At 44.6% G+C, this 13,329-nt stretch overlaps 1 protein-coding gene across 11 annotated transcripts in view; it reads left to right on the top strand.

Moving 5' to 3' along the window:
* MEGF6 (multiple EGF like domains 6) overlaps window positions 1-13,329 on the top strand; it is a 255,960-nt gene that overhangs the window by 187,301 nt on the left and 55,330 nt on the right. For 10 of the 11 annotated variants that reach the window (XM_073316362.1, XM_073316365.1, XM_073316363.1 and 7 more), the window contains one exon: window positions 11,882-12,007. The exons of the other annotated variant lie outside the window; for it this stretch is intronic. In XM_073316362.1, the coding sequence (XP_073172463.1) occupies window positions 11,882-12,007 (126 nt within the window). The remainder of the gene's footprint in view (window positions 1-11,881; window positions 12,008-13,329) is intronic. 11 annotated transcript variants of the gene reach the window in all.

Here is a 13,329-nt window from a genome sequence, read left to right as displayed (position 1 = left end):
TTGCTATGACTTGATCTTTGAAATCACATGGTTTTTATTAAACCAACATTCTTGACAAGTATTACAGGGCTGGCTCTTTGAGGGCTGTAGGAAAGTGTGTAGCCTGTAGCAGAACAGACCTGAGGCCTCACTTAACAATAACCTTAATTTATTCTTCAGTTTTCTTCTTTTACAAACCCTTCCCCAGTTCTAGCACCATATGGGAAGAGAAAATTTCTCTTGCATAAATGAAAGTCTGCAAGGCCAGGGGTACCTGAAGGTAGAGGAAATATGTGACTGAGTGAAAGAGACAAGGATAAAGACCGGCAGATACACTTTTAGTCACATATGGTTGATCCTTTCCAGTGGCAGGCAAACGTCATGATTTGGAATTTGGTTCAGAGCTGCACCCCAAGATTGGATGCTTACGTGTGGACACACATTTAAAGAAGGGCACAGCAAGCTACATTTGTAGATTGCAATTAGGAAATTGAGCATCTAACCAGTGACAAAATGTTTTCTAATTGTTGTATTAGTTGCTGCCTGCCAAGACATTCAGTGTCTTGTATAATAATAACCACAGTTAAAACCTATTGTAATGAACTGCTTACTATGTGTGGGTATGTTTTCTGTACCGCTGCACTCTGCTGGATGGAATCAGAACTTTTCATCGTGTGCCATAGATCTTGTATTGCCTAGTTGCTGAAGGACGTTCTCCCCTATTTCAGATATGTAGGAGCTTGTGCTTTTGGAGCAAGAGGATCTGGGTTGCATCCCAGTGACATTCTGAATGACCTGGGCCCAGTAGTGTTGTACTAATCCGGGCAAAACTCCCCTTGAGTTCATGGGATTTTTATCTGTGCAGAATCTGGAGGATCAGGTCACTTCTTTGTGTGCATGGGCTGCATTTCAGTGTGGGATATCTTTCAGTTGCAGCACAGAAAAGTCTCAGTGCAGCTAATGCACAAAATTCCTGAAGTTATAGAAAATGGATCGTAATGAAACAAAGAATGAATAATAAATGCAGTGGACTCCCTCATGTTCCATTCTGCTGAAGGAAACACGGAACATATATTAATTCCTAATGGAGCTCTGAGCCGAGGTACACAGGAGTCTTGCAGTCCAGAGCCACCATCAAGCATGGATATTAACTTTAGGAAGCTGTTGGCAATACTAGTGAGCAGAAATGCGGTGCCAGAGAGTATTTTAGAGACAGAAAGAGTATCTTGCTATGAAGTTTCTAGTTAAAATATGTCAATCAATGAATCTAATTCTCTGAATGTTTTCCTATCACCACAAAACCCACAAAGCTGTTGATTCATCAACGATACTGACTAAAGCACATCCTGTCTCCAAAACCCCACTAGAGGAGGCTGGTTTGCTGTTAACCCTGAAGGTTCAAAACCTGTTGAAGAACTCACACCACAAATAGAGTTGCACAGGGAGAGGATGAATACTCTTCTAGCTCTTTCTTTGGGTTACTATTACATGTTTGTGATGGATATTCCTATCCTCTCTCATTCTTTTAAATATTCAGGAACTAGAAGCCAGGTAAAACGTTTTGCTGCTTTCTTTCCTGTCTCTTGTGCCTCCTGTGGCTGTTTACACTTGTGTACTTTGCACAAGTGTAAATGATGAGGCAAGCTGCAAAGCAGAGGAGAATCGGGTCTTTTAGGTTCCTGGTACATGTAAAAATGTATTGAAAAGATTTTACAAAGGGAAAGAAAGGAAATAACATAATGAGATGCCCGGCAATTTAATATTTATAGCTGTCTAGGCCAGTGCTTCTCAAGCTGTCTGATGTGGGGGGACCGGTAATTTTTCTTTCCAGTGTGCGCGCAGACCGGCAGCTGGTGGCTCGCGGACCGGACCACCACTTTGAGTAGCACTGGTCTAGGTAACACAGTTACACCTGTCACATTTTGAAATGTATATTTTGGCCTTTTTAGCTCTTTTCCTTCAAGGTTCTCTAAACACTTTAATTTGTGCCTCTCAGCACAACCTCTTATTAAACCTATTTTATGGATGGGTAAATTGACTCACGGGAGTGTAAATGAATTCGGGGGGATAGCTCAGTGGTTTGAGCATTGGCCTGCTAAACCCAGGGTTGTGAGTTCAATCCTTGAGGGGGCCATTTAGGGATCTGGGGAAAATATTGGGGATTGGTCCTGCTTTGAGCAGGAGGTTGGACTAGATGACCTCCTGAGGTCCCTTCCAACCCTGATATTCTATGATTCTAATTAATTTGTGTCACAGTGAGACAGTAGCAGAGTCAATGGCACTCAGGACTCCTGGCTCCCCCTCCCCTGCTCCACCCACTAGGCCAGGGGTTTTCAAACTGGGGGTCAGGACCCCTCAGGGGGTTGCAGGGTTATTAGATGGGGGGTCACGAGCTGTCAGCCTCCACCCCAAACCCCACTTTGCCTCCAGCATTTATAATGGTGTTAAGTATACAAAAAAGTGTTTTTTAATTTATAAGGGGGGGGGTCGCACTCAGAGGCTTGCTATGTGAAAGGGGTCACCAGCACAAATGTTTGAGAACCACTGCACTAGGCAGACTCCCTCCCCTAGAAAAATGCTTCGAACTCCCACTCTCACCATATACACTGGACAAAGGGACCCTAAAAGCTCCAGATACAGCCTGGGGACAATTCCCCTGGTGCGGGAACCGAGGTAGAGAAAGCCGCAGCGTGTCCCCCGAAGGGACCTTTGCAAGCCCTGGCTCAGGTGTTGTGCTAAAGTGCGGGTGAGAGTGGCAGAGAACGAGTCTCAGCACAATGCTGTGGCGATTCTGTGCCGCATTGCTGCCCATAAGCAGCCAGAGACAGCCCCGGAGGGCTGCCTAAATTCTGCCAGGCTCACTTGAGGCCATGGAACACCCTAGAATTGGGAGGGTGCAAAAGTTGTTAATCCCCGCCTCCCCACACACACACACACACACACACACTTTCCTGGGGCTGTGATATGTGTGTGCTGCTTAGAACAGCACAGGAAAGCACAGAGTCTCACCCTTGCCAACAACTCATTGTGTGATCTGTACCAAGGCTGCAAGAAATTCTTGTACGTTGTCCACATTTTCTGCTGCTGAAATATGACAGCCCAGTGTGACGCAGCTTCAGTACAGAAGGAAGGGAAAACAAAAAGAGATTTCTACTAAAGAAAAGAACATCATCACACTATCCTGAAATTACCTCCTGTCCCGTGCTCAGAAATGGATGGGAAGAGAGGGATGGCAAACATCTTCCAGTTTTTTTATACGGTTTCAGAGCGTGTTTATTTTTTTCTTCTTTTTTTCTTCTTTTTTTGGACTCCATTGCAAAATGAGGTATTTACTGTGAGCCAGTTGCTTTCTTTGGCCTGGGAAACAGAGATGGTCCTTATTAGCACACAATGTATTTCTGGAAATTGTTGGAGCTCAGATTACACAATATATCCCTATTTATATCATTAAGAGTATGTTAGATGAAGAAATCTCAAGTATACCAGGGATTTATTGGAGTGGATGGAAGGACTGTGTTTTGATGTTTTGTGTGTTGCTTCAATCCCAATAGTACATGGACTCTTTCAAGTCTCAGTAAACCATCAGCACACCAGGTACTGCCATGGCGTCTCTTACCACGCTCAGCTGCTCTGGTGCAGCTCTCGTGTCTTGCTTTAGACTCTGGCATCTCTTTATACTGTCAGGTATGGGCCTGTCATATCACCAGGCCTCACTCCAGCCCTTCTAGGAAGGGAGCTTCTCCTCCCGTTTTCAGTCTCGGATCTAGTTCTCGCTCTTGCCCAGAGATGACATTGGGCTCCCCTCTATCATTCCCCAGCCTACAGCCCTGTCTGAACCTCCAGTCTCAGCCCTCTGGCTCAGAGGGCCAGCAAGCATCTCCCTCTGCTGCTCTCAGCCCTCTCTGGCCATGGCTGTCCGACGTGGGGAAGTTTGTAGGTGACCCCTGCACACTTTCTTTCTGCCTTCTGCTTTCACCAGCTTGATCTCTGCCTCCACAGCCCAACTAGGGAACTCTCACCGCTCCCTCCTTCAGTGGCATCCTCTCCCTGCAGCTATCAGCCCAGCTTTGCTCTTTTCTTCTGAGCTCTCTGCTTCTCTAGATCCCTTGGCTTTTCTGTCTCCCTCTCTGGACTCTGAATTGTCACATGCCTTTGGGCTGTTCCTCATTTATTACTGCCCGGAGGTAGACCTGCCCTGCTTATTGCACCAAACTAGGTTGCACCTGGATTGGAACAGAAGCGCTGGGCCTGATTGCATTTAAGAGGCCAGCTACCCTGTTACAATGTGCTTAACTTTAAGCATATAAATTAAGCACTTGCTTAAGTGCTTTGCTGATTCAAAGCTGAATCAGGATTGGTAAATGGGATACAGAGCAGTCTAAGCAGGTCATCTAGAGAGTGAATGAACGGGAGTGGATGTTGCACTTACCCCTCTACATTCTGAAATTGGTCCCTGGGAGAGAGGGACGAGAGACCTTCAAGTGAAATGTACTTCTGACAGCTACTACTGGCATCTGCTCTTCTGAGACTGCAGGAGAACTGCTGCCTGCAACCACAAGGGTTCGGTTTGACTTTCAGCTGCAGGAATGAGCCAGATGCATGCATTTGCCAAACGTGACCCTGAGGTGTGCTTCTTTGTCAGTTGGTTCAGTCCATTCTATTATCAGATTAGACATGGCTTTCCGTATGTGGCAAACCCTGGCACTGTCCATGGTGTGTCTATGCCAGGGTCAGCTGAGGACCTCGGGCTCCAGGGCTCTCAGCCCAGAACGTTTCCCAAACACAAAACTCACTCTAGAAGCAGAGGGGATGGAAATAGTTCGGTCTCTTTTAAAGCTGTGAAATATCGTCTGTGGAAAATCTGTCTAATTTTTCTCTCACAAATCCACATGATACACAATATGACACTGGGTTTGGCAGCACTGTCACAGAAAGGGTCAGCTAGGGAAAGCATCTGGGGATGGACATTTGTTTTAGTGTGGCTTTGTAAAGAAAGGGATTAATAATTCAAATCAGTCCAATAATGAGTCTTATTAGCCTTCACTCACTGCTCTGTGAGACCGCATCCTAAGGAGGCCCAGGACTAAGCGGCCCTTCCTTTAAGAAGAAAAAAAGAGGAAGCTGTTTACTCTTTAGGTCTTGCCATTCCCTGTGTTTGAATTCAGCCAGTCTGCTTCTTTTCCTAGCACATCTTAGTGCTTGCATCTAAGAGCATTGCTGCTATTCAGTGTAATGTGGGTGGTGTATATTAAAAGCAATATGATGTTATTGCTTTGATCCTTTCCACCATAAACTACTTCATGCTGAATAGCCAGTGATGCCAACCAGAACTCACTTGTCCATATGCCTCTTGCCAGAGACTGACGTCTGGCTCCTATTACTTGTACCGGGCTGGAATGTACCCGGCCTGGTTAACACAAATAGAACACTAGGGTTCATTAGTCAGCATGTCCACTGTCAGAATTTATGAGGCTCAGATGGGATTATTAGTCTTTAACAATAAATTTGCTAACACAATGTATGGCACTTTTGGGAGGTGGGGAGGAGAATGAGAGGAAATAAAATACCTGTAAGAGCCCAACATTCCTGCTGCTTTACCTCTTGGCTTCTGTTTATTAGTTCTCAAATATTTTGAGTTGGCTTATGCAGTAAGGTGTCAAGGCACTTCACAGCCCATCGTCACACCATATTTGGTTCCAGTGCCGCTGAAAAGTCATGGCGAAGACATGGTAGCAGTCAGTCACAGCATTCCAAGGGCTTTCTTCTAAAAGACCTTTGTCAAGGAGGACTTGCTGGTCAGTCGCTTGATAATGGGATGTATATCCTTTCACTAGTTGCTTATGTCCAACCCAGCTTTATCGTGACTGATAGTCATTTGCCGTCTGACAGTGCTTGGATGGCGTCCATGTGATGTCCTGGAAGTGTCACTCTGCCTCATTACGGACGATTGTCCCCATCTCAAAAATCCATGATCACAATTGTTAGCATGTGGCATCTGGTTGGCATGTCTCAGTGGAAAGGCTAGGGACTAAATGGATGTGGGAGATGAAACCTGGTTTTGTTAGCTGTAGAAGTGGTCCTTTCAAATCTGCTTTGGGGAGCCTGCACTGCTGCTGCCCACGCTATTACTGCTGTGTGGCTGTCTTCGAAGACTTCCCTCTCCTGGGCTGTCAGCACAGCATGATGATGGCTTTCAAATGAAAAAAGACAAGAACTTTGACTTCAGGTTTTAAATCTTTAAAAATCTGATGTATAGAATTGATGGGTCACGAAGGCAACTTAGACTCCAGACTCTAATGAATAGTTTCATACTGTGAGCTTATTCTGGATTTAAGATGTGTTGGATTTTAAACTTTGGCCTTGTTTTTCTCCCATATGGAGATATTTACTGGCTGAGTTTAGCATTATTTTAATGATTTTTTTTTAAAAAAAAAACCCAAGAACTATAACTGCTTTAGAGAGGCTTTGAATATGTTTTTATTAAACATTTTAATATACCAGAACATTTAAAATTGCCACCAGCCAGCTCCGTTATAACTCAAGTAATGTACCTATAATTTTTCAGTAATGCCAACTACTTCTATTGCCTCTGTCAAAGTAGAACAAATTTTAAAAAATCAGGAAAATTAACGCAGACTGATAGTTCTTGCTCCAGCGCCGAGCAGCATTCTTCAACATTTTGACCCAGTTAAGTTAGTTTTATTCCCAAAAATGTTGTTTAGTTAATCAGAGACTCATGTTTGCCTTGATGCAAATGGAAGTTCAAACTGTTCTGTATCATAGAGGTCCTGAGCTCTGGTTTGAACAGATTCAGTTTGGAGAATTGTTTGTAGAAAAATCAGAACATTTTTGTGGTTTTTTCCATGTGTACCCTGGATCAAATGTCTGCACAACCATAGTGAAGAATATTGGGGTTTCGCTAACGCTCTGGTAAAAATAGACTGGCTTAATCAAATAGCTTTCAGTATTTCATTGGTCTACTTTGCTACAGTAGAAACTGTTTGTTAAAAAGGTGCAGGTTAAATGGATTTAATTAGGAGGGAAAATTAAAGGCATTGAACAAGCCTGAGAGGTCGGTTTCCTTACTGTAAACATCCAGCCTCAGGTCATTTTTCATAGATGAGCAAAGGAGCTGTACTGTATTTGACTTACAAGTTATAAACACCATGAGCTGTCATTTGATATAACTTCTTAGCCTTTTGTTTCTGGGCAAAGTCCTCGGACCTTCTTTCCAGCTGTTCATAACCCTTTCTATAGGAGAAGGTCTTTGTGTTTCAAAGTGAGCTATAAAAACAAATGAAAAATCAATTTACAACTGCAGTATGTGCTGAATTCCCCCACTGACGAGGCCAAGGGAGGCATTCTAGCACTCCTACCCCAGTCTGATAAGGGAGGTGTCCTGCAACACCCCAAATCAGGCTAAGAGGGGCACTCGGCATACCTTCTAAGGAGGAGGTATAGAGCTAGGGTTCTTAACCTTTTTTTCCCTAAGGAGCCCCCCTTCCCCCCCAACATGCTGTAAAAACTCCATGGCCCACCTGTGTCACGACAACTGTTTTTCTGCATATAAAAGCCAGGGCTGGCATTAGGTGTAGCAAGCAGGGCAATTGCCTGAGGCCCCTTGCTACAGGGCCCCCTGCAAAGCTGCATTTCTTAGGGTTCAGCTTCAGCCGCGAGTGGTGGGACCCCGGGTTTCAATTCCACGTGAGGGGCTTTGGCTTTCTGCCCTGGGCTGCAGTGAGTCTAATGCTGGCCCTGTTCGGCGGACCCCCTGAAGCCTGCTCACCGCCCCTCAGGGAGCCCCAGACCCCTGGTTGAGAACCACTGGTATAGAGCACCCAAAGGCGAGTAAATGAGGCGTTCAGTATCCCTAGCCTAATAAGGGCAAGACGACAAACTTTCTGAACCTCCCAAAGGTTCAGTTCACTTGGAGTTCTAGCCAGAATTTCAGTCCCACTCCATTCAGGGGTTAGTCATGTGTTTGTTTTCCTGTGCACCACCCTGGGGATAGAGAGGCTTCAGTAAGTCATGTTTATAAAGCCCTCTGAGATCCCGGGATAAGAAGAGCTATGGATTCTAAGTGCTAATGGTACTGCATGTTGTCCTCTTGCAATTATGTTGTAAAATAATATTTAAAAATGAGTGAGCTGGAACGTTGCGGTGTTTGCCAGAGAAGCATATGATTTTACAGTAGAGAACTTTATAGGAACATAGGGATCCCGTGGAAAATAGGCAGAGTTTTATTAGCATTAGCTTTCCAGGGTTGACTGGTTAGCGATACTTTGGAGGCTGCTCAAGAATTGTGATTACCTGAGCAGTGCTGGTTTGTGGAGAGTTGCGTTTAGTTAGGGACTGTGGTAGTCCCCTCATAAGATTCTTCCCTATTGGTACAACAATTTCTTCTGCAATCTGAGTGATGGGAGCCCTTTCTGTGTTTCCATTATAGGTTGTATTTTCAAGACCAGCCACACACACACAACTCTAAAATGTGATGCGTAATGCCACACACACACGTTTTTAATCTCTCCTGGGTGTGTAGTGACCAAAAGTCAGTGCGGTTGGATAGTTTTTTGGTGGCCTGTATGAAATGAGCAGGTTTCTCAGTTCAGTTATTACAGATACTATGTTCACATATCCATTCAAACCTTTGTTAGTATACTTGTTCATCTTAGTGGAGAGGCTAAGGATTGAGTGGTAGGGGAGTGGTACTATATGTGAAAGAAAGCCTAGAGATAGAAATTCCATGCTTGAATAATAAGAGTATAGCAGTAGGAATATACTACCGACCACCTGACCAGGATGTTGACCATGATAGTGAAATACTCAGGGAGATTTGAGAGGCAACAACAACAACAGAAAACCCAATAATAGTGGGGGATTTCAACTCTTCCCATATTGACTGGGTAAATCACCTCAGGATGAGATACAGAGATAAAATTTCTGGACACTATTAATGACCGCTTCTTGCAGCAACTAGTCCTGGAACCCAAAAGGGTAGAGGCAATTCTTGCTTTAGTCCTAAGTGGCACACAGGGTCTGGTCCAAAAGGTAAATATAGCTGAACTGCTCAATAATAGTGACCATAATGTAATTAAATTTAATGCCCTTGTGGGGGGAGGGGGGAGTCCCAAAGAAACCCACCATAGTAGCATTTAGCTTCAAAAAGGGGAACTATATAAAAATGAGGAAGCTAGTTAAACAGAAATTTAAAAAGAACAGTTACAAGAGTGAAATGCCTGGAAGCTGCATGGAAACGTTTTAAAAGCAACACAATAGAGGCTCAAAGTAAATGTGTACCCCCAAATAAAAATAAACAATAAGAGGACCAAAAAATTGCCACCGTGGCTAAACAATAGAATAAAAGAGACAGACACAAAAAAGACGTCCTTTAAAAATTGGATGTCAAATCCTACTGAGTAAAATAGAAAGTCTGACAAGTCAAGTGCAAAAGTATAATTAGGCAGGCCAAAAAAGAATCTGAAGAACTAGCAAAAGACAAAAACTCACAGCAATTTTTTTTAAGTACATCAGAAGCAGGAAGCCTGCCACACAGGAAGTCAAGGCCGTTGCGCAGAAACTAAATGAATTCTTTGCATTAATCTTCACTGCACAGGATGTGAGGAAGATTCCCACACCTGAGTCAGTCTTTTTAGGTGACAAATTTGAGGAACTGATCCCTGATTGAGGTGTCAGTAGAGGAGGGTTTGGAACAAATCAATAAATTAAACAGTAATAAGTCACCAGGCCAGATGGTATTCACCCACGAATTTTGAAGGAACTCAGATATGAAATTGCATATCTGCTGTGTAACCTATCACTTAAATTAGCCTCTGTACCAGAGGACTGGAAGATAACTAAGGTAATGCCGATTTTTAGAAAAGGCTCCAGAAGTGATCCTGGCAATTACAGGCTAGTAAGTCCAATTTCAGTACCAGGTAAATTGATTGAAAATATAGTAAAGAACAGTATGATCAGATATGTAGATGAACACAATATGTTGGGAAAGAGTCAGCTCAGCTTTTGTGAAGAAAAATCAGGCCTCACCAATCTATTAGAATTCTTTGTGGGGGTCAGCATATATGTGGACAAGGGGGAACCAGTGGATATAGTGTAGTTGGACTTTCAGAAAGCCTTTGACAAGATCCCTCACCAAAGGCTCTTAAGCAAAGCAGGCAGTCATGGGATAAGAGGGAAGGTCCTCTCATGGATCAGTAAGTGGTTAAAAGATAGGAAACAAAGGGTAGGAATAAATGATCACAGTGGAGAGAGGTAACTAGCAGGGTTGCCCAAGGATCTGTACTGGGATCATTGGTCTGACTAATATGGCCATGCTTATGTTCTTATGTTACTCTTTAGGGGTAATTTACCATAGTGGGGAGCAGGCTAACTGAGGAACCTCACTGGAGGCAACCTGCCATCCCAGGTCATAAGAACAGTTTGTTTTGTTTATGTAAAGTTCCTTGGCACAGAGAGTTGAAGTGACCTGCTCAAGGCTACATAGAAACTTAATGCCATGGCCAAGAACAGAACTCAAGAATCCAGATTCCCAGTCTCCTGTGCTAACCACTAGATGGTACTCCCTGTCAGCACCTCTCTCTCTAAACTCTCTACATCTGTTTGTTAACAAGAAGACAACTAAGTGGCTTCGATAGTTATAACACAAGTTATAAGGTGAATGGAGAAACAAGCCCACTAACTTTTGTGTAGAGGTCACATTTTTCAAAGCAGCAAATTGGAGGTTAAGATGCCGGATTTATGTGCAAGCCTGCAGCAGTGGCGTAGCTAGGTGGAACGAACAGGGGCACCTAAAAAAAGGTGCCACCCACTTGTACTCCCCGGGCAGCGCTCCGGGTCCTCAGGGGCACTGAAGGCCCCCGCCGCTGAGGACCCGGAGCGAGTGAAGGCCCCCGCCTAGCTGGAGCGCGTGAAAGCCCGGAGCGCCGCCGCTGAGTAACCATTTAAAATGGCGCCACTTGTGCTCAGAGGGGGAGCAGGCGCTCCCCCGGCTCCCCCCCCCGGCTACGCTACTGGCCTGTAGGTGTGGCTTAGAACATATCTCCCTAGGTCTTCCCAGCAGAGTCTGTGACATAACTTCATGGCCTCATCCTGTGTAATCAGAGTGTCTTTCGTGTGCGTCCAGTCCAGAAAGTTAATTTTCTATATCATTTTGTCATGAGGACGCATTTGAATATGCCAGAGATGGCCCTTCACTAAACAATCATTATTGACTTGAACTAGCTGGGCTATTGAACCTGCAGTCAGTGCCTTTGAGAACAATTGCAAGAGTTTCCGTGATAAACAAGCAGTCCCCAGTCCCTGCCCTCTGACACTGCCACCTGCTAGGGAGGGATTAGCGTTTATAAAGCAAACATGCTTGTTGTTAACTTCCCTCCCATGTAGCTTTCTGAATTTAGCTTTAGATTATGTAATCCAAGCCAGAAATGTTCTGGCCTACGTTCCTTTCCCTGAGGAGCAGCTGGGAGCTGTACTGGGAAATAAAGATTTATAGTAAACAGTGTTTTAAAGATGCAGACTCACGCTGCGGAATAGAGCTGCTCTCATCATTGAAGAACAGCGCCCTGGGTCTGGGTGTACTGCCCAGAATATCTTCATAGCACAATATTGTCGCATATATCTTGTGTATTGACTACAGAATAGATGCTTATGACAACAATAATCTGTGTTTATATAGCACAGTTTAAAGACTCACCAGGAACTGCCTCCACTTATGCCAGGACTGAATATGCTCCAGAGTTCGGAATTCTTATTAGCCAGTCTGATTCCTGCTGTATTCGTAAATCTGCATATTGGTGCCTGTATTTTGCCCTGGCTACTCGCAAAGCAGACTCTTGCATACTGTTTGTCAGCCTGCTCTAATCGGTTTTACCCTTTGCCCTCCCAGCTGTGAACACCTGTGCCGTCAGCAATGGTGGATGCGAACACGATTGCGTGCAGCTGACCCTAACACAGCATCAATGCCAGTGCTGGTACAATTACCACCTGAAGGAGGACGGCAAGCACTGTGTCCGTGAGTCTGCTCTGAGCACATGGAATGAATTGTGAATTCAGAGGCACTCCTTCTCTTTTGTCTTTGCGTTCCCAGGTTGTACCCACAGCTAGATTTATTTAAAAGGAAGTCCTGCGCTGTAGGAGTTCGACATTGTTGATGGTTATTCCCATGTTCCCACTCACATTCCTAGAGAGGAACCAGATGTGAAACGGTTAATAATAATAATTTAGAGACCAGCTCGTAGTGCTAACTGAACACAAACCAGGGGGATGCCACAACTGCATGCTCCGATGTGGAGCAGATCAGATTGGCATGTTGCACTGTAGTAGAAGCTGGTGCCAATTCTGCTTATTATATTGCCTTGGACTTCTTCTGGGAATTATTTTGGAAGCTGAGGAAGAGCAGAAAGGAGCCTGGGCAACCCAAATGAAATCGTATTGGGACATGCTCTCCTGAGGAAGTAAAGGAGCAGCAGTATATCAGTGGAACAGAAACCCCTGCACTTTCCTCCTGCCCTAGGACAGATTTAAGGCTGTCCTGCCTCTCCTGCTGGGGAGGAGAGGAAGCTTGAAGAGGGAAGGAGTAGAAGCTCAGGCTTCTCATGCATAGCAGTTGGCATAAGTGCTGAGAAGGGAGGTCTTTGTTGTGGAGCTGCTGGGAGAACAGGACCATCTGGGATCTGATAAATGGAGCATCCGATGGGATTTCACAATTGCATATCTGCCTGGCTCCTGGAACAGGTCGGAATTAGCATATCTCTTAGTAAAAAGTCCTTGGAAGAGATTGGCCCTGCTTTTCCTTCTTGATCGCTGCACAGGGATGGGACTGCACAGTGTTCTGCAGGAAATGGTTCATTAAGGTCAGCCCATTGCTTTGCCAGGACCTCACTCTATGTATACCCTCCTTCTCAGGTGAGGCATAAAACCAAGGTCCTGAATATTCATATACAGTAAGTAAGGATCCCCAGAGATCACCTTCCAGGTTATCCTGGCTTAATCACAACTTAATTGCATTCCGTCTACCTAAAACTCCCCTGGTGATTTCAGGTGGATAGGTTGGTGTTTTTCACTTCCTGTCCTGAAATGTTGTGTAGTGTTTGTTAGCTGTTGAATAGCTGCCATGCTTCACCCCAGAAGAGTCTGCGCTTTATCGGGGAAGTGACTTCGGTGTACTTAGAGTTTACAAACTTTGTAAAGTTCTTGGGGATCTTGGGGGGCAACTGATGCTGTGACAGTTTTCAGAGTAACAGCCGTGTTAGTCTGTATTCGCAAAAAGAAAAGGAGTACTTGTGGCACCTTAGAGACTAACCAATTTATTTGAGCATGAGCTTTCGTGAGCTA

The sequence above is a fragment of the Lepidochelys kempii genome, chromosome 18, assembly GCF_965140265.1.
Source record: "Lepidochelys kempii isolate rLepKem1 chromosome 18, rLepKem1.hap2, whole genome shotgun sequence".
NCBI classification, from domain to species: Eukaryota; Metazoa; Chordata; order Testudines; family Cheloniidae; genus Lepidochelys; species Lepidochelys kempii.
This window is presented reverse-complemented; position numbering and strand designations above follow the sequence as displayed.